Source organism: Pelobates fuscus, chromosome 2 (assembly GCF_036172605.1).
Source record: "Pelobates fuscus isolate aPelFus1 chromosome 2, aPelFus1.pri, whole genome shotgun sequence".
Taxonomy (NCBI): Eukaryota; Metazoa; Chordata; class Amphibia; order Anura; family Pelobatidae; genus Pelobates; species Pelobates fuscus.
In genome coordinates, this window is record NC_086318.1 from 338,572,593 (window position 1) to 338,593,509 (window position 20,917).

Consider the following 20,917-nt stretch of genomic DNA (forward strand, 5'->3'; position numbering starts at 1 on the left):
CACTTATGAAGACTTGCATTTTATAAATCGGTTTAATTCATTGTATTGATGTCAATATAATGGTGTTTACATTCTTGAGGCTTCCCAGACATACCTAGCCCTGCCATTGGTCAAACATGACTCATTCCTGATTACTGTGTATCACAGTTCAATAAGAAGGCATCTTGTTGCTTCTGATATTAATACTGGATACAGCGTGTCTACTCTGGATCATTCTACCAGCCTTTATAGATTATGCCCGTGCACACTGTATCCATTCTACATTTGTACCTTACCTGTACAGAAGAGCATGATGTGCATGGTTACCTGTCCTCCATCCTCCCACAGCAGGTGATGGACCACTGTAAACAGAGATTGCTGCTAATGCTCATGTGACATACCGGGGGACAGAGCCAGCACCAGCAAGCAACTACAGCAGCGACAGCTGAGTAACACAAGGAGGAGGAGTCAACTCTTTCCCAGACAATACAATGCACACACATACAATGTATCACGGCTAAACGCTGTTACCATACAGTAGCTACATCTCTCTGCTCTGCATTCATGTCTCTGCATAGAGGCCAGGACACCAGCACCAGCTAGCCTCAGCATCAGCATCTCCTTGGCTGAAACAGAAAGACAGACCTCCTCTGTCCAAAATCAAGGAACTATATGATCATCCATTGAACTGTCAGACTCCCTGTCTGTGTCATCTGATGCTGACAGAGGTGAGCCATTGTTTTGCTACATGAGCAGGTATTATGTCCAACCCCCCCCCCCCCCTTTTACCCATAACTGTGCTCTGCAGACCATGCATGTCATTGCTCCATCGCTTGGGGAAGATAGTGTGTGGAATCTATTGCTCTGCATAAAACTAGGCTACCCATTCATACAGGAGAAAGGGGGGGGGGTACTAAATCACTGAGAGGTGCTCAGTATTGGCTGCATGAAGCAGAATTCTGAATGGTTCCTCTTTGTAACTCAGGTGATCCCAGGACCTGCTTGAGGACCCAGCTATCAACACTAGCTTTTCATGAAGAGATCTGTGCTTGAATTTTAATGTTTTACAGTACCTCATCACATTCAAGTTGGCGTCTCTGTATTGCAGTAAGGGTGATTTGCTTGTTTGTTTGTATTTGTTGTATGGGGATATGGGACACTGCATTGCTACTGTCTATAGGTAAGCGCTATACCAGCCCACTGCAGCTTGTAGTTGAGAATAACTCTTTAAAAATCTGCTTCTGGGTTGTATTACTTCCCACTGGCAATGCTGGGGCTGCTTTGGGTCTGGTGTCAGTGTGTGTGGATGCATCAGGCTTTGAAAAAACACACACATGACATCATCTACAAGCAGTTACACCAGGCAAATTCAATTGCAAGCAGTCATATATATATGAAATATATACTGTATATGAAAATACCCAATGTGGCCTAGTTTCTAATTAAACCATAACAGCAAAAAAATGATTTTAATTGTGACTTGTTGATGACTGAAAATATGGAGCTATGAAAAATTATATATATTTAACCCTCTGAATGCTGCAATTCTGTAGTATGCAAACGGTTAAGCATATCTTGTTCTGACAATGTTACTGTTACCATTTAAAACAAGGAGCAGGCTATTCTGGGACAATCTCAAATCTACTGTTTTGTGTTTGGAAATAAGCCAGAAAGAAATACATGGAAGAACTCCAGTCTGTAACCTCTAAAACAGAAGGCGTGATTTCTGCTCTGTGAGAGCTAAAATCTTTTTATAGCTGCTTAGCCCTTGAAGTGAGGACACAGCCACCTGATAACAGTATGAATATATATATAATGGAGTATTTATATAAAATCAGACACATTAAATGCTCTTGCAATGCATTGCAACATGATTTCACCTGACTTTGTCTCGCTGTAAAGCTGTGCAAGGTATTATTTAGTAGTTTAGCTGTGTTAAAATTTAGAATATATATTTATAATAGTAATATTAAAATAAATTCAATATCTCTCATAGAAAGAAACTTTTACATTGTGTGTGCAATATATATATATTGTACATAGATGTGCAGTACTCTATACATACTGTGTGTGAAAACACATTGAAATGTTCGAGACATTTTTCCACTGCAGTTGGTTCTGGTTTTGGATGGGTTAATACGGGATGACCGGAAATGTAAAGGAATACTAAACTAAACTTGCACTCCTAACACTTTGGTGTCCCAGTCTGTAGCTATATAGGTACCAGCCCCCTCCCCACAGTGGTGTAGCATGGGTTACCAGAGCTCAGGGCAAGGCATGTATTGCGTCCCCTAACCCATGGATCATATCACTCACTGGGTTCCTCAATGGGTGCTTAGATAACCTTGCTCCTCTCTCCCTTCTTGCCTCGTTTCTGTGATGTGTGTGACACTGATAGTTGCATTGTGTAATTTTTAAAATCCACTTCATGCCTTAAAGGGACTCTATAGTCTACATATAAAAGCAAGAAAAACAGGTCCCCCAGCCTTCCTTCTTGCTTTTATATGTACTTTCAAATATAAAAAATCATTTTTGATGCTTTTTTATATTAAAATCTTACCTTCGTTCCAGCGCCGAGCTCCCAGCCATGCCGCGCCCCCTTTTTCGTCAAAATGACGAAATCGCGGGGCCCACTAGGACGCTTCTCTGAGAGAAGCGTCATTGCTCCCTTGTGCGCATGCGCGACTTCGCCACACAGGCGGCATTCCTCTGAAGTCCTGAGCGCACTACCGCGCATGCGCGCGGTGTGCACGGCCGCCAGCTGAGCTGACTGACAGCTCAACTTGCGTTTTTTGCCCGCCCCCTCTCCTCTCTGATAGACTGGAGAGAGAAGGCGCGCACACAGTGCCTTCTCTCTCCTGCACACATCAGACGTATCTTAATACGTCTGACGTGTACAGGGCCTTTTTAGGGCCCTGCATGATAGGAAGTCCCTCTGGTGGCCGTCTGAGTGACGGCCACTGGAGGTATTCCTATCAATCAATGTAAACACTGTATTTTCTCTGAAAATACAGTGTTTACATTAGAGTGCCTGCAGGGAGCTATAGATCTCACCTGAACAAATACATTAAGCTGTAGTTGTTCAGATGACTATAGTGTCCCTTTAAGTAATGTGAATAGACTTTTAAAATCTACCTGATGCCGCCCTAAGGTAATGTTTATAGTCTTAATACATTGCTCTGGTTGCGCAATGCAACCATCAGTGTCACACACATCACGGAGACCAGGTGGGTAGAGAAAGGGGAGCGAGGCTATCTAGGTGTCCGTAACCCACGTACCGGTATGATACCATTTAACAGGCATATACATAATGACTAGTGATAGCATGATTTCCCATTTGAAGGTACCGGCATCATCTTTAAACGGGAAATCACTCTACTAATAGGCATTATGTAATCCAACGATAAGGATTACATGAGGACAGTATGGATGTAATTGGCAAGAAAAATACTGTAAAATGTTACGTGACAACGTTTATTTGTCCTGTGATGTTGAAAAACCAATGTTCAAACATTGGGAGACGTTCTATGTAAGGGGGAGGGCATGCTATTTTTTATTAATACTTTTATATTGCTTGTAAAAATTTTCACCCCTCAGAATTTTGTGCCCAGGGCAACCAAACCTGTGCACCTGCCATACCACGTCACAACCCTCTTGTGTCTTATTAAAAAAACAAACAAAAAAACTTTTTACTTACCTTTTTCCAGCTGCTTGTCACTCCTTTACCCATGATATGTGGCGAGTGCCGCACACGCTTCCAAGCGTCCTTATAGGAATGCTTTACTAGGGGGGCTTCCACATCACATGAATGAGTTTTACTCTGTTAGTGCAGCACAAAAGTTCCTTCCGTGGCTGTCAGTGTAACACCCACTGGAGGTAGACATTGCTGTTTCTACATTGAGATTAAGTGGTCTGGGTGACATTAGTGAACCTTTATCTTTAGTTGGCCCAAACATACAGACATCAAAATGATTTAATAAAGAGAAATGTTATTTTCAATAAAGTTATAGGTTTCAGAGGATATTTAGGGATTTGACACTGAATGCATAACACAGATGCCTATTAAATGCATCTTTGTTTTTTTTTATTTATTTTTTTGGAAGCGCAATGTTAAGTACAAGCTCAAAATAAGACATATGCATTTCACAATGAGTGTAGTCACAGGTATATGCGGAAAAGGTCAAGATGATGTGCGCTTTTTTTTTTTTTTTGTAGGTGTACAAGTAAGATTATACATGCAGAAAAAAAACAATTGTCGCTGAGTGGTCGATGAGTATAAGACAAAGCATTTCTATCTAAGTTTTGCGCTAAATGCACGCCTAGCGTGTGCAGTACAAGGTTTTAACGATATGCTATGTGGTACATAAGTAAGATTATACATGCAGAAAAAACAAATGTCGCTGAATAGTCGGTTAATACAAGAGAAAAACATTTCTATCTAAGCGTTACGCTAAGTGCATGCCTAGTGTGTGTAGTACAAGGTTTAAACGATACGCCATACGGTGGATAAGCTAGATTATACATGCAGAAAAAACAAATGTCGCTGGGTAGTCGATTAATACAAGATAAAACATTTCTATCTAGGTGTTGTGCTGATTTACTCATGAGTAAACATGTAAAAAGTTGAACAGCTAGGAGATCGCTGGAGATATATCAGGTATGGATGTGAGCTATGCTATGCTGGGCAATAAACGTATGTCAATGTCTGCCTAGCTATGTGTGATATGTGTGTGCACCCTGAGCCTTGGTATGGCGGGGATGGACAGGAAGGTGCTTACGAGTGAGTCGTGTGGTGTATAGGAGGAGGCCTCCGGTTGTCGGTTGCAGGGTGTGAGGTATTGGTGCGAACAGCAAAGAAAATAAAATTAAATTAAATATAACAGTTTGAGTCCTTTCTTTGAGTGGAACATAAACAGTTAACATTTGACATTTAAACATTAAGCTTTACTGTTCAGGTCAGGTAGAACTCGGTATCATTAGGGTTATAAAGGAAGTCCAATGAGGTCGAATTAGCAGGTGATGTGGCACAGACAATTCTGGCTTGGGCCGGGGCAGATCGGTCAGTGTGGTAAAAGCATGGTAGTCACTGATATGCCCAGGCCGACCTTAGTAGGAGTTCACCCCATTCCTTGTCTTGGCTCCCGATCTCTTTGTAACGTGCTATTCTCATAGCGGGTATTCAGTGGATTATGGTTGGAGGTCACCTTCAAGTGGTTCTGCTGCTTCAACAGGTTTGCCGATGTAGGTGCCGCTCTGGGAGCTGCTGGTGGCTTCCGTCGCTTGTCAGGAGCTGAGTGCGACCCCCGGTCAGAATTGCATCCGGACACTTTACAAGGCCTTCGCCTCTGTTCCCTCGCTTGTGGTGCGCTAGCCGGCCGAGGGTTGCCCCTCCGGGTGCGTCTTTTTAGTTTAAGCAGCGGTGGGCCTTGCGTGTGGGTCCTCCGCCCGCGTCGAGGCCCGGGTAGGTGGTGTTTGATGCGTGGTCTGCCGCCTAAGGGTCGGGGGGCAACCCCTGCTCTGCTCACATGCTTTGTCTCGTTTAGTGGCTCCGTGGTGCTTTTCAGAGCTGGTTTGTATGCAGGGGGGGTGCTTGGCTGTCGCACGGCTGTTTCGGCTGTTTGGGTCTGTGCCAACTTGGCCCATAGCTGCACCCAAAATCGGTCAAATGCCGCTTTTATCCTGTCTTTGTGGGGGATCCCACCTATTGGTTCCGCTTGTGGAGACTTGGTGAGTGTAGGCCCCGGAGCGTGGATGGCGGCCGCCATTTTGGTTGCCAGTTTCGGGTTGCTTGCGATCCCAGGAGTTTGTGGGAGCTTGTGGACCGGGATGACCCCCACCGGTCCGTAGGGGGGGGGACGTGGGCTAAGCGGTAAATCAGCCGGATATGGAGGCGGCGGGAGAGCGGCCGTCTCTCCCGCGCTGCCTGTGTGAACAGGCCGCCTGTTGGTGCCGTGCGGTGTGTCAGCAGGCCTCAGTAGGTGGATCGGGGCACCCGGCTGTCAAACTGCTCGTTTTTGGTATCGGGGTATTCACCAGGTTGTCCCCTGCTTGTTAAGAGCTGACTTAGAGTCTGGCGTGCCGAGTTGCCTGGGTTTTACCCCAGAAAAAGACGATTTGGCTCAGGAGCTGTGTTACATTGATCTTACCTATGATGCCTTGTATCATCATTTTACACACTGCTTTATTAATCTACCTATGGAATGTCTATGGGAATTCAGATTAGGGGTAAATTGTACTCCAGCATTGGGAACTGATTGATAAAGTTTTCTAATTGTCGAATGACGAGACAGTTTCCAAAGTGGTCACAATCCACATTTTTTTTTTTTTTTTGACATTCTTTATTTATAATAGTTTTCAAAATATGGAGGGAGACAGAAAAAAGAAAAGGAAGGGGGGGGGGGGGAAGCAAGTTACACTTTACAGAATACAGTACATTTATGGACAGCTTGATTGGCTACCTAAAGTCAAAAGCGATTACTGTAATATCTTTACGTTTAATACCTAGCCAGCCTGAACAATTTAAGTGGCTATGCCAAGTACACCAGCAATATCTGTAATATCTGAACGATTGACATCGAGCCTGCCTGCACCTTTCTTGAGGGGGCGGAGTCCCGTCAAGGAGCGGGCAAATGGCACGGAAAGCAGGCCGATCTGGGGTAGTAGAGGAGTGTGTACCCAGTTCTGGGTCGGGAGGTGGAGGTCACCCTTCCTGGGAGAATACCTGACTCGTAGTGAGGGCTGGGCTCTAGTCGCTGAAAACCGTGTCCTGGGTCAGGCACAGGGAAGGGGGGGGGCGGGAGGGGGGGGAAGGAGAGAAGGGGAAAGGCTGTGTCCAGGGCTATCCCCTGGGGGTGCGGAACACAACTGCAAGTTCAATCGCCTATGTTATATCAACGGCAGAGTAGGCCGGTCAGGCCTGTCCACGGGCTATGTAGGACGTCCATGGAAACCACAGGAGAGCACATTTGTCCGAGCGATCCTGCAGGGAAGCGGTCAACATTTCCATGTTATGAATTTCTTCTACCTTATCCACCCATTGTCTATATGTGGGCACTGCCTGGCTTTTCCAGAGCAGAGGGATGAGACTTTTCGCGGCAGAGAGCAGGTGTATCGTGAGCGTCTTCTTATACCTTTGGACCGACATGGCTGTGTGGTGCAGAAGCATTGGTAGCGGTTGCAGTGGAAGGTCCGGGTCTGCAATTTCGGTGATCTTAGTGTGTATCAACTGCCAGAATGGGACAATGCGGGGACAGTTCCACCAGATGTGAAGGGTAGTGCCCGGGGCAGAGCCACATCTCCAGCATTCGCCAGAGGAAGTGCCAAACATACATTGAAGCATGTCCGGGGTTCTGTACCATTGCGTGAGCAGTTTATAGCTCATTTCCTGGTACTTAGAACTAATAGAGCACTTGTGGGTTAGGAGGAAGATTTTGTCCCACTCCTGGGCCGTCAGGTGCGTCCCTGTCTCCCTTTCCCATTTATCCGTGAATCCTAGAGGGCTTTCATTACCCAGGGCTTGTAGCATAGTGTGAAGATGCGATACGGCATGATCTAGGTGTTTCCTGTCTGTGCATAGGCGCTCGAAGTCTGTCAATGGTCTGTGTAAGTGATCTAAACCTTGGAGGCTCATGTAATAGGTCTTCACCTGGTGATAACGGAACCTGTCCAGTGTAGTCGGTCTCTGTGCCGTCGCTACGTCAGTCAGCGGTTTAAGGGCTCTGTCTCCCGTCCATTGTCGAAGGTAGATCCAGTCCGTCTGTGTGAAATTTCGAAATGCCGCGGGGGGGAGACCTCCTGCTAGATTTGGGTTGTAGGTTAGAGGCGTAAGTGGGTTCGGGGATGTGGTGAGTCGGTGTGCGTAACGCAGTGTGCACCATACCCTAAGGGTAGCATCGATAAGTGGGTTGTGGGTCCGGAGTTCCGCGAACGTGAGGGATCCAAGCCACAGCCTGGCTGGGATCGTCCCCCCGGCCTGGTGCACCTCCATGGGTACCCATCTTTTGGCCCCAGGGCGTGCATGCCAGTCCACAACCCGTTGAAGATGTGTGGCGCGGTAGTATTGCTGCATGGAGGGCAGCCCGGCACCCCCCGCCGATTTTGGCCTCTCTAATGTGGCTCTACGGATGCGGGATGCGGAGCGATTCCAGATGAAGTTGCGTATTTCCCTCGTAAGAGTGCGGAAAAACGCTTGGGGTATCGCGACAGGTAGGGCCGCGAAAAGGTACAACAGTCTAGGGAGGACGTTCATTTTAAGTGCCTGAATGCGGCCAAACCAGGTGAGATATTGTGGTGTCCAGCGAAGAAGATCCTTTTGAATGGTCGTTAGGAGGGGCGGAAAGTTAGCTGTGTACAATTGGGTCAGATCGCGTGTTAGCCAGGTGCCTAGGTATTTTAGTTTGGTGGGTTGCCAGGAAAAGGAGAACAGGCTTTTCAGGCGGTCGGCGAAACCGGTGTCACTAAGCAGTGGCATGGCTTCAGATTTATCAAGGTTGAGTTTAAGGTTGGAGACTTGACGGTACTCACGAAACGCTTGAAGAAGGTTAGGAATGGAGATCAGAGGTTGTTCTATAAAAAACAGCATATCATCCGCGTAGGCGGCCAGTTTGTGTTCCTCAGCTCCCAGCGACACCCCTGTAATGCCCCCATCCTGTCTGACCGCCTCCAGGAATGGTTCTAGAGAGAGGGCAAACAGGAGGGGGGACAGGGGGCATCCCTGGCGAGTGCCGTTACTGATGGGGAATGGTTGTGTAAGGGTCCCGTTGACTCGGATCCGCGCTGTCGGTGTCGTGTATAGTGCCGACACCCAGGTGCACATTTGGGGGCCGAATCTGAAGTGTCGGAGGGTAGACGCGAGGTATGTCCAGTCTACTCAATCGAACGCCTTTTCGGCGTCCGTCGAAAGTAGGACAGCCTCTCTCCGCTCAGCTGTAACCGAGTGTATTATATTGAGTGCTCGTATCGTGTCGTCCCTGGCCTCCCTCCCTGCGATGAACCCTACCTGGTCTGGGTGGACCAGGTCCGGGAGAAGTGGGGAGATCCGTCGAGCTAGGGTCTTGGCAAAAAGTTTTAGGTCGGAATTCAACAATGATATTGGTCGGTAGCTCGAGCAGTTAGTCGGATCCTTCCCTTCTTTGGGGATTACCGTGATAGTGGCAGCTAAGGTATCAGTGGGGAATTGCCCGCCCTCACGGATCGAATTCAGCCCCAACAAAAGTTTGGGCAGGAGGGTGTCACTGTACGTGCGGAGGTACGCAATCGGTAACCCGTCAGGACCGGGGGCCCTATGCGGCTTCATGAGTTTCAGTGTGCCTTTGAGTTCCTCAAGTGTTATGGGTTGCTCTAGGGCGTCTGATTGATCTTGGGTGAGTGTCTTGGAGATGTGTTTGGTGAGGTAGTCCGCGACCCTCTTCTGGTGTGTCTGGGTGTCTGTCCCTGGCGTGGTTTGCGATCGATTGTACAGGTCTCTGTAGTATGTCTGAAAGGCGTCAAGTATCCCGTCCGGCCGTCTCGTGCTATGTCGGTCGTGCGTGTTAATTTTGTGAATGTGGTGTGCCCTCCTCTTTGCCTGTAGCATCTTCGCCAGAAGCCTACCGCTTTTATTGGAATGTTCATAAAAATACCTGGCGGATTTCGTAATAGTGTGTAATAGTCCCTGGGAAAGGTGATCTCTAAGCTCTCTCCGTGCAGCGGTCAGTCGTAGGTAGTCGTCGTCGTCTAACGTTTGTTTATGTTTGGCTTCCAGGTCTGACACTTTAGTCGTGAGGTCTGTGAGTTGTCTGCGCCTGTCTTTTTTGCGCTGTGTACAGAGGGCGATGTAATGACCCCGTATAACACATTTATGTGCCTCCCAGACCGTCAGGGGGGGGGGGTGTCGGGTCCCTCGTTCGTGTCAAAGTACTGTGAGAGCGTTTGGAGCGTGGATGTACGGACGGCCACGTCGTTCAGTAAGGATACATTGAGTTTCCATTGTCTGTCCCTAGGTTTGTGGAGGGGCGAGCTCGTGCGAACCTTAACCGGTGCATGGTCAGAGTGGGTCGTGAGTCCGATATGGGCATCGTGGAGTAGTGAGAGGAATTCCTGAGGCATGAATATATAGTCGATACGACTGTAGTTGCGGTGGACATGGGAGAAGTGAGTATAGTCACGACCATCAGGATGTGCGGTCCTCCAACAGTCCACAAGGCCTAGGCCGTTCAACGCCCTAGCAGTGGTTCTAAGGCAGTGGGGGGGGATTGTGCTGGACCCGCGAGACGTGTCTCGGAGCGGGTCAAGGGGCATATTTAGATCGCCCACGACCACCAAAAGGCCCTCCCTGAATTTACTAAGTTTTGTCAGAGTGCGGGAAAGGAAAGTGTGTTGTCCGCGGTTGGGGCTGTATATGCAGGCAAACGTGTATTTGTGGTCAGCAATAGTCCCCTTAACGAAAAGGAAGCGGCCCTCGGGATCAGGGAGAGTTTCCGTATGGCTAAAAGGTATAGAATTCGCTATGAGTATCGCTACACCCGCTCTCTTAGACGACTGGTGGTTGGCATAGTAAGCCAGATTGTAACGATTATTTTCAAGTTTGGGCGCGTCAGGACCCCTAAAATGCGTCTCCTGCAGGAAAGCCACAGACACTCTCTCCGACCACAGACGGCGCAGCAGGTGGGAGCGCTTCTCCGGTTGGTTGAGGCCCCCGGTGTTATTGGACCAAAACGTGAGCAAGTCCGGTTTAAATTCCGTCCGCATCCCCGTGGGGAGAACCCCGGGGGGAGGGGGATCCATAGGTGCGGGGTGGGGGGAGGGAAGGATCGAAGAGGTAAGGGAGGTAAAGGCAACTAATGAACCTAGACCGGTAGGTGGTGTTCAAGAGACAGTAAAAGACTAAAGGGTCTCACCGAACCCCGGTCCTATGTACAGGGAGAGGTCAGTTGCGGGAGGTGCGGAGAAGTCCGCACACGGAGACTGTCGCGGTAAAGTGTGGGTGGTCAGCGCCCGCCACCCTCGGCACCCAACCCGCTGTCCGCGGTTAGGTGTCAGGGATTTCACAGGTCGGGGGGGGGGAGGGGGGGGGGGACGACGAGTCCTGAGATGCTATGGAGGGCGGGCCAGGAGGGGCCGCCGGCTGGAGGGGGCACAACTATGGCGCAGTCATGGAGGTGGGGGGGGGGAGGGGGGGGGGGCGCGTGGCCATCCACTTCCTGATGGAGGAGAAACACAACATACTCCAAAAAAGCAATTAAAACATCAAACATTTACAATCCATAATATGACAGAGATCAAGACTTAACCCAAGGAAGGTCTCCGGGTTGACGCTGGGGGTATGGAGGCAATCTGGGTGAGCGTTTTGGAAAAACATCGCAGAAACATAGTAATAATCTAAATCCGAAACAAGACTGCAAGCTGACATTGGTGGTTTAAGTTATGTTCATAAATATGCTAGAGGTATCCTGTGGGTAATTTAGTAATCACATCGCCTCATGTATTGCACCTGCGGGTACGGTCCAAACCGCTCCATTCGGACCCCACCAAGAGGTTAAACATGTGTTTAGGGAGTGCCGGGAACATGGGTATTACCACCTACACAAGCTACGGCGCCTCAGCGTGGCATGTGGACCTGGAGTATCAATGGCTACTCGATGGGGACATAAACAGAATATACCAAGTTAAGTGTAGAATGTCAGAGCACAGCCTCACCACATTTAACAAATAAAAAACAAATCGTTGCATAAAACAAATATGTTTACCAAATGCCTTTTAGAAAGCGTTAACATGTGAACCATATATAAACCGCTGCACTGCCCTAAGTGGCCTAGGCCCTTGCGAGTTTCGATTCTGCCCGTACGGACATCACGCAGAATGCGGGTATGTCTGCGTAGGGCACTCAACATGAACTGTACAATCTGCACTAGGGGGGTCGAGGTTGAATCATAGAGGCCTTCATAGTGGCTACGTTTTTTAATGGGAGCGGGATATAGAGTGTTGTTGTAGCGTGCGGAAGGGGGAAAAAGCAACCGCACGGGTCTGGCTCACGGCATCACGTGGCGAGGGCCCCTAGTAGCAGGTTGTGTGCTATACAAATACTAGTTTCACCCGCCCCGGAGGGAGGCATATGGCGTCAATTAGGTAAGGGGGGGGAGGGGGCGGTGCACTAAAGGCAGCGAGGGCACTGTAGGAGGAGCAGTAGGTTACTCGGCTGCCCGTTACCAAATAAAAAATTTGTGGAATCCTAACTAGCAAAGTGAAGAACTGGGAACATGTAAATGCAATTGTGAATACAATAAAGAGAAATTTTTTTTTACTGTTACCGGGAGCAGGAACCATCACCCATAAGGGTGTTTAACTTACAGGTTGCAGATATAAGTTCATGCCCACGGAGTCCAGGAATGCATGGCCCAGTCCCCCACCCCACAATGGCAGAAGCAAAGCGGTTCGCTGTGTGCGGCCTGCCAAGCAAGCAGCACCCCACCCCCTGTGAGTCCCCAAGGCCCGTGTTGCTAGGTGATATTCTCGTCTTCGGCCCGGTCTCCGGCGATCTAGACCTGTAGGTCATGTCCCCCCTTATGTCACGGAGTGGAGTCGCTAAGTGCCGGCAGGAAACAAAAGTCCTCATCTGTTAAGTGGGAGAATGTTTTAAGTAGTGGTCCATGGTCCGTAGGGCAGGGGTTCAGCAAGAAAGCGGTAAGGCCTCATTCTTCCGGGCCATCTGGGCCGCCACGGCGTTGCGGGGGGGGTGCAGCATGTCCCCCTGTGAGGTTCTCTGCCGCCGGGTAAGGTCCGGTGGGGCGAGCGGGCGGGAACTCGAGAATCCAGTTCGGGATATGGACATGTGGCAGTCCAGCAGACTGTAGAAATCGGGGAACATCATTAGGCCAGCGTAGCGTGTGCCAGCGGTTCTCGGTCCTAGCTTGTAGGCTGAACGGGAAACCCCATTTGTAGGGAATCCGTTTTTCGAGCAACATGTTCGTCAGGGGTTTCAGCGCCCGACGGGCATCCAGCGTGAGAGTCGACAGGTCCTGGAACAACCAAACCTGGGTGCCCATGTAGGTGATCGTGCGCTGGGCCCTGGCCGCCCTCATTATGGCATCTTTCTGCGGGAACGAGGAAAGGCAACAGATAACGTCTCTGGGCAGGCCGTCTCTCCTGGGGCCCCGTAGAGCTCTGTGGGCACGTTCCAATGGAATGTCGGCCGGTGAGTCTTCGCCAAGCAGTTGCCTGAAGAGGCCAAGCAATAGATCGTGGGGAGACTCGTCATCCGCCTCAGGGAGGCCCCGCACCCGTATATTGTTACGGCGGCCTCTGTTGTCCAGGTCCTCGACCTGTCTACGCATTTCAAGCAGGATATTCCCCTGACGTGTCATCGCCAGGTCCGTGGCTTGTTGGTGGTGCGTCGAGTGGAGGCGGTGTTCCTCCAGGTCGGTCACCCTCTGTTCCAGGACCGTTAAGTCCCTACGCACCCCAGCAATCTCCTCTCGGATGATGGTGCGCAGTTCAGTGATCATGGCAGCTTTATCACCCCTCGTAAGCATGTTCGCCGAGATGAGAGCTGGTGCTTGGGGAAGGAGGGGAGGTAGGCGCCATCTTGTCTGCGCCTCGTGTGCCTCCAAGTTGTTGTGGGGTGGACATAAACTCGTCCATGGGACCCAAACGAAGGTTCGTGTGGGGAGTGGGAGGATGGCGAGGGGAGTTCCGTCTGGGTTTCCCCATGTGGGTCGCGGGTTCTGCTCTGTAATCGGGCTTATGCGGGTTGGGGCCTGGGAGCGAGTGCAGCGTGCGACTTACTCCATGAGCGGTCAAGCCACGCCCCCCACAATCCACATTTTACACACCACTTTATTGACAGTAAAGCTGTAGAAAATATTATCGGCTCTCGAGGTGTTGAGCTCAATAGGCTTATGTCGCACAGTTAAGGCCATATAAATCAATTCTGTATTGATGTCACTGTGCTTACTTGTCATTTAATTGGACCAACTGGCTAATAGTGAATCATTAGTTCTGCTTATTATTATTTACGAAGCGCCAACAAATTCCACAACGCTGTACAGTAGGTCCACTAACAAACAAGTAGTTGCAACAAGACAAGTTGGACATGAAGGAACAGAAGGTACTGATGGCCTGCTCCTATGAGCTTACATTTCAAGGAGAGTGGGGTAAAGGCAAGTTAAGATATATTTCATGTAATGGAAATGTAGGTTGCTAGCAGAGTTTACAAAGAAAGCTTAGTGTTTTAGATTACAAAGTTGAAAGAGAAGAGGCGAGGTGGGTTAGTGAGGTGTGGAGGGAAATCTGTTACCAATTTAATTGCTAACAGATATTATTTTTTTGTGATTTTTATTTTTTTGGCCAGGTTTGGTTTCACAGAGTGAGTATAAAATCCAGACTGAAAGGGGTCAAGCAGGGACTTGGATTCAAGAAAATTGAATAGTTGTGTGGGCTGAGGAAGTGTTGGTAGGAATAGGAGATAGATTGAGATATCTTATTGTAGCAATCTTCTCAATTAAGTGAGTTGCAAAGGTTTGGAGCGGTCCGTTTAGGTGAAGGAGTTTCAATAAGATGAAGAAGAGTATTTAAAGTGGGAAAAGGGAATTTGGGTTCTCAGTAGGGTGTGGTTGTGAGGTTATTGAAGGAAAGAACGTAGCTTGACTTTATAATGGAGGAAAACAGAAGTAGAATGAGACTTTCTCCGGCAGCATTAAGCAGTTCTGCATCATTTTTGAAAGTATCAAGTTAATTTAGTATGCCAAGGTTGTAACCGGGGACAATTTTGATGTTTAAACATAGGAAGTGCCATGTTGTCTGCTTCAGAGGAAAGGCTAAAGTTGTAGAGGGATGAGGGCTAGGGCAGATGAGGTTTAAAATAGGTAAAAGGAGAGTTTGGAGATTGGTGGAGGATTTGTATAGATCAACACAGTTAGGATTTCTTTGAGTGTGATGTGCATTGCGTGTTATAAGTTGGGTATGTCAATAAATGATGGTTTGATAGAGGACATTTTGTTAAAGAGATTAGAAATGGTGTAGAGATTGAGGATCAGATCTAGATTGCTTACAGCTGTATGAGTTGATAAATTAGTCCACTGAATGTGGCCGAGGAGGATGTTACAGAGAGGTGCCGATGAAACATCAATGGTGTTAGGGATGTTGATTGGTATATTAAAGTCTCCAATGATGTGAGAGAGAGAGCCAGAAGAGAGTACATAGGGTGCAAACATATTTTGATGTACTGTTTTTATAAGCGTTTTTAAAGTCCTTTTCAAGACTTTTCAAATGTTGAATATGCTAAGTGCCCAATGGTTCTGTGAAAATGTTGATAACTCTTATTTGGAATGAATGTGATTACCAAAAGGAGAGTATTTAACTAAGGTATGGCATGGCCTTTTTTGCCAATACAATGTGTTGTTGAAATGTATCAGAATGGTGGAATTGCAACTGTTTCATTAACAACTTGATAAATATCAGACATGATAACACTTATTATTGTCATAGTCAGATGCCAAAATAAATATTAAATTAACCTCAAAATGATGTCTGTATGTAAGCTTTACATTTGTTTCAATATTGTATAATGGTACTTTACACTTCATTGTGCATTGTTGTTTTTTTTTTTGCTTTTTACAGAAAATGCAGTATAAACAAAAATGTTGCCTACATATCTCACCTATCTTCTACTTTACTCATTTACTGTTCATGTCCTTCTTTATCTCTGCATAGAGATTAAAGTGGTGACCTCTCCCACACAATGAGCAATTTGTTAAAGGTCAAACTTTGTTGTATTGTATTGTTGCATTTTAACAATCAGGGAGGGAGGGTTACGATGTTGCTGAAAACAGAACATGCATTATTTGCACTCTACTATTACATCTTGCAAAACCTTGTATAGTAGGAGATACGTTTTTTTAATTTGTGCCTTCCTTATGATGGTATTATGTCCACATACAGTTATCATCTTTATATTCTGCTGGCATATTTAGGAATCTACATTCCTGAATAGGTCATAATGTTTCTTACAAATATCCATACATAAGGTTTTTACTGATTTTTTAATTTATTTATATTTTTAACACCTACTCTATGCGACAAAAATCACATTTCAAATTCAGTGTAATACAATACAAGGTATTCCATGTAAGCTGTAAACCTTTTATTCTAAAATAATTTTGTAATGCAATAATGAATATATGAAATAAAAGTAAAACTGTGTACATTTGCACATTTTTACCTTTTGAGGTTCCGTGGACAGCAATCTGCACAAAATTAATGGTTTATCTCAGGGGTCCCCAACACCAGGGCCGCGGACCGGCACCGGTCCGCAAGAATTTATTGCTGGTTTGCGAAAGATCAGAGATCTCCCTCTCTGGCCCGCTCTCAGTGTACTGCTGGCAGCCGGCAGGGGAGGGATGTAGAGAGGACCTGGGGGAGCTCTAACCTGCAGCTCTGCCGGGTTCTCCCCTCACGAGCTCGGAGCATTGCTGTGGTTACCACGGCAACGCTATGAATCTCACAAGAGTGAAATCTAGCATTTCCCAAGGCTGCTAAAGTTTACTTTCACCACTGGGACCACCAGGGCTTCCCCACCGGACCACCAGGGATTGCAGGAAACGCCCCCCTCCAAGGCAAAGGTAAGCAGGGAGGGGGGATATCAAAATTACTATTTTTATTTTTATTTATTTATATATATATTAATCTACCTTCCAACCCCACATACCCACAATTTTATGGCAGGACAGTAGGCTTCATATTTGCTTTACCTTCTTTACTGAAACCTCCAGCAGCAAAGAAACAGTTAACAGAACTTTTCAAAACAACCAATCAGAACAAAGCAACAGTAGTATAAAACCCCTAAGCAGGCTCTTCCACTTCCTCTTTCTTTGCTGCTGCCTCCAGGTGAGCACTAACCAGCTCAGAGTTGTCTCTGCTCTGGGTTGTTTTTTATCCTACATGCTGCTTGTTTATTTAAACAGTCTATTTAATCAGTCTATTTACTAGGTTTGTTTAGGCAGCTTAATTGCTTGATTTATTTAGGCAGGTTTCTTGCTGGATTTGTTTGTAACAGTTTGGCTGCTGTGTTTATATAGGCAGTCTATTGCTGGGTTTAGCTAGGCAGTTTATTCTGTTATTTTCTATACCACTTCATGCTATGTAGCTGCTGTATCTCTTGTTAACATCTGTTGCTGTATTTAGGCTATTTATCTGATAGATTCTGGATACTGCTCATTGATTTATTGTTTTCTGGGTTACTTTATGCAGTTTTTCTCACTCTGCTGTATGGGGAATGGGTGTCCCTGCTATGATGCTTTGGCTCTGCCTGTAATCTGTTTCCCCTCCCCAGGTTCCCCTGCTGGGCTCTGTCGCCCATACCCTTTCTCCCTTATTCCCCACCTGCTCCCCGCGGCCCTTGGCCGCTTGCTGAGCAGCTTTTTCAACCATGGCAGTGCCGCGCGATCACCACGCGGTAGGCCGCGCAAGTTTTTGGCGTCCACGGTGGCCATTTTGTTGGAGTCGCGGCGGCCATTTTGTTGGAGCCGCATGGGCTCCGTGCGTTGCGAACAGCCCGTTCTCACCCACCGAGCTGCCCTGCTGCCTGCTGGCCATGTGGCCAGTCTCCCCTCTATCAGGGGAGATAGCCCAGTTTTTCAGCTATCCCCCTATTTACTGTGCCTGTCTCACATGCTGCATATATAATAGATCCTGGATAGCAGGATCTGTCCCAGGCACTCTCACGGCTCACAACTGCAGCTTACTATGATGTCTGATGCAATGTGACTATGTTCTCTATCATAGCAGTAGACTTGTCACGTTTTTATTTTACTAATTAAATGTGAATCTCAGATTTAAAGGGGCATGTTAATGCTCAAATAAAAATCATTGTTTTAAAAATCATTGTTTAACAAGGCTATGCCACATATGATATATGCTAATCCAGTCTTTCTCTTGAGGTTCAGTCTTTTCTCATAAAAATTACATTTGCCTGTTTTTCAGCACCTAGCTCCCCTGCCTAGGATTTGCTGCCCTTCCTGCAAGGGACCTGAATTTTTCCACTATACATACACTTCGAAAGTGTATCCTAATATAATACCTGAGTGGTCTGTAGAAGTGAGTCAGCTTCTAGCTATATGGAGCCTTCTACCCTTCAGGGGGCTAACTGGCCCCACATACAGCCCTGTTATTACGGGGGGTGACCACTGGACCATAATAATGGACGTATGACGCCATTGTGGGCTGGGTGACCCCCTCCCTCTGGCAACATGGCTACCAATGAGTATCCTGCTAGCTCTACGGTGTCCTGTAGGATTAATGCTGAGGGTGACCCCCTCCTGCTTCCTACACTAATGCTCCGGCAATGTCCTGTTATTATCATACCGAGGGGAAACCCCTCCTACAGTCTGCACTGCTGGACCTGCAGCGTCCGGGTATACCCATAAAAGAGGGTACCCCTCCCACTGATTGAGCTACTGTTCTTACGGTGCCCTGCTATACGCAGATACTGAGGGTGACTCCCTCCTGTGGACTATTCTGCTGGACCTACAGGGTCCCGTTATAACCATAATGAGTGTGACCCCCTCTCGCTGACTGCACTACTGGGTGTACAGACCTCTATGATACCACACTCTTACCTACAGCACTGCTGGATCTGCAATGTCCGATTATGGTTATATGAGGGTGACCCCCTCCTGCCGTCTGCACTGCTGGACCGGCAATGTCTGGTTACTTTATTATATGGCTAACCACTATGGCACTACTGTACCTACAGTGTCCGATTATGTTCAGACTGAGGGTGACCCCCTCCCTTGCTGGCCTATACTGCATGGTATGCTTGTGCTTGTTGGGTGGCCCTCTCTTGCACGCTGGGTGACCCCCAACTGGCCGCACCAGGTATCACTCCGACAGTGTTACCTCTATGGCAGTTATGCAATCATGACCGAAGGACAAATCTCCCGTATCCAGAAGGTCACGTGGCCTGTCCTCATGCTGCCCCGCTGCCCCCACTGCCAGAAACCATCGGTACCCCTGGTACGCGTTGGCTAACGGATGGATTCATCAAGAGGATCAGTCTTCATGAAGGAGTCTGGAAAGGACCCCGCAAACACCTGATACAGGGTTTGCACTCTATCTGGGACTAACGACTGGATGTCGATGACACGCGGACACAGATTTTTCCTCGGGACAAATGGCGCGTTACAGCTTGGAAAGCGGAGAAGACTAAATTCCCTTTGGGAATGGACCGATATGACTTATAGGTATCGCCTAGTTGGTTTCTACCCCTGAGAACCGCAAAACGGCCCCTGTCCAAACTGGACATCAAACTGATGGATTTGGCATCCAAGTGCTGGGTCTGCTCTCCGGAGTTACCCTCACGTACAAATTGAGCTGACACGTCTCTACGTCCCCTTAACTAGCCCCAGAGGTCTCTCGGACCGTGCCTGGACTCAGGATCAAGGTTGTGGAACCTTGGATCGTTCCATGACCAAAGAGGCGTCCATTCCGACTCATTCCAAAGTTGCCATGCTGGGCGAAGGGTGTGGTGGAGTGAACTCCCGCCCCATCCCCACGCTACATGCTCCCAATGCACATGTCGCCTGTGGACACTTCGAGACGGAGGGCACTCATCCCCTCAGAGAGCTGCTCGGCGTGGACGATTGGTTCTCTCCCTCAACTAGACATGAGAGAATGGATTTCGCCATCAACATGGACATATTGAATCTGACTCCCAGGCAATCCAGTTTCTGGTCTTTCATAGAATATTCGGTCCAGGCGGTGCTCCGCCTCTTGAGGACCAAGATGTCCATCTTCAAGGAAAATACCGGGCATATGCTCTGCAACCCACGGGTCACACTTAGGGGCCCAACCCGGTCGATTGACCGGTTGTTATTCGCCATCGAGGCCATACCTCCAGGATCCGGTACTATCAGCCGCTCCAACATGATGCTTTCTCGGGTCTTCAGCCTGGTACGACCGAATCATGTGACCTCGGACGAAGCTCATCTAAAACTTAATTGATGACTCAGACATAGGGGAACCTGGCCTACCTAGGAGTTTCAAATTGTTTCTCCAGTGCCCAAAACCATTGATCCCCGGCTTTCTTCCAGTATGAGGAAGGTTTTGCTGAACACTGAAAAGCCTACAGGGACAGGATTTAGACACCAGAACCACAACATTAAGCTGTAGTGGTTCTGGTGACTATAGTGTCCATTTAGGAATTGTATTTCTGTTGTTCAAAATGAAACTTTGTTAGTTGTAAGAAAATGGCTCCTAACTTTTTTTAATCTGGCTCCTAGTTTCCAAGGACATTTTTTAAGTCCTGTGAATGAGTAGTGGAAGCATCATTATTGCTTTATAAGTGTGGAGAATCTGGCACAGCCACAATAGATGCAGCACGAACATGTCTGAGAAACTTTATGATGTGGATAGACTGACGATTCTGTGACAGTGTGTCCCTGCGATGCACGAACCTTTGCTGTGGCCATGCTTATTTATTACAAAATACAAAATGGTAGAGGTACTCAGGTACAGGTACAACTTTGTATATGTCTGGTTCATCTACATTCATTGTGACAAATTCACCCAAGTGCAGAGGTTAGATGTGGGGAGCATGCTAGCGGGAACATGTAATTGTGATGAAGAAAGCATTGGAGCCATCTACACTGAGGTTTCTGGCAGTCATCATTGTGTTTACGCTACTTGATAGAAGGTGCTGAAGGTGTCACGTTATGCATCAATGCCTCAGAGCCACACAGCACAACATGTCAAAGCTGTTACAATGGCGCATATAACCTGAGGCACTTTATACTTAAGCCTTAGCCAATTCCCCCTGGTGATGCTCTGTATTTCCTCGTAAAGAGGATTAATATAATTCATGGTTGCAACTCTGACTTACCATTGCACTCTGGCCTAACTCTTTACAGCTGTAACTAAAATACTAATTAAAGCATGTTTCAGGCAGTGTACCTGTACAACATGCTAG

General features: G+C 47.5%; 1 protein-coding gene across 2 annotated transcripts in view; it reads left to right on the plus strand.

The window, feature by feature from the left end:
* Positions 1-252: 252 nt before the first annotated feature.
* The window catches only part of KLHL32 (kelch like family member 32), a 308,535-nt gene continuing 287,870 nt past the window's right edge, over positions 253-20,917 (plus strand). Inside the window, exons 1-2 of one of the 2 annotated variants that reach the window (XM_063441325.1) lie at positions 253-707; positions 965-1,086. In XM_063441325.1, coding sequence (XP_063297395.1) covers positions 1,039-1,086 — 48 coding nt within the window. In that variant the 5' untranslated portion in view covers positions 253-707; positions 965-1,038. The remainder of the gene's footprint in view (positions 708-964; positions 1,087-20,917) is intronic. The other variant, XM_063441326.1, reaches the window with a different exon arrangement.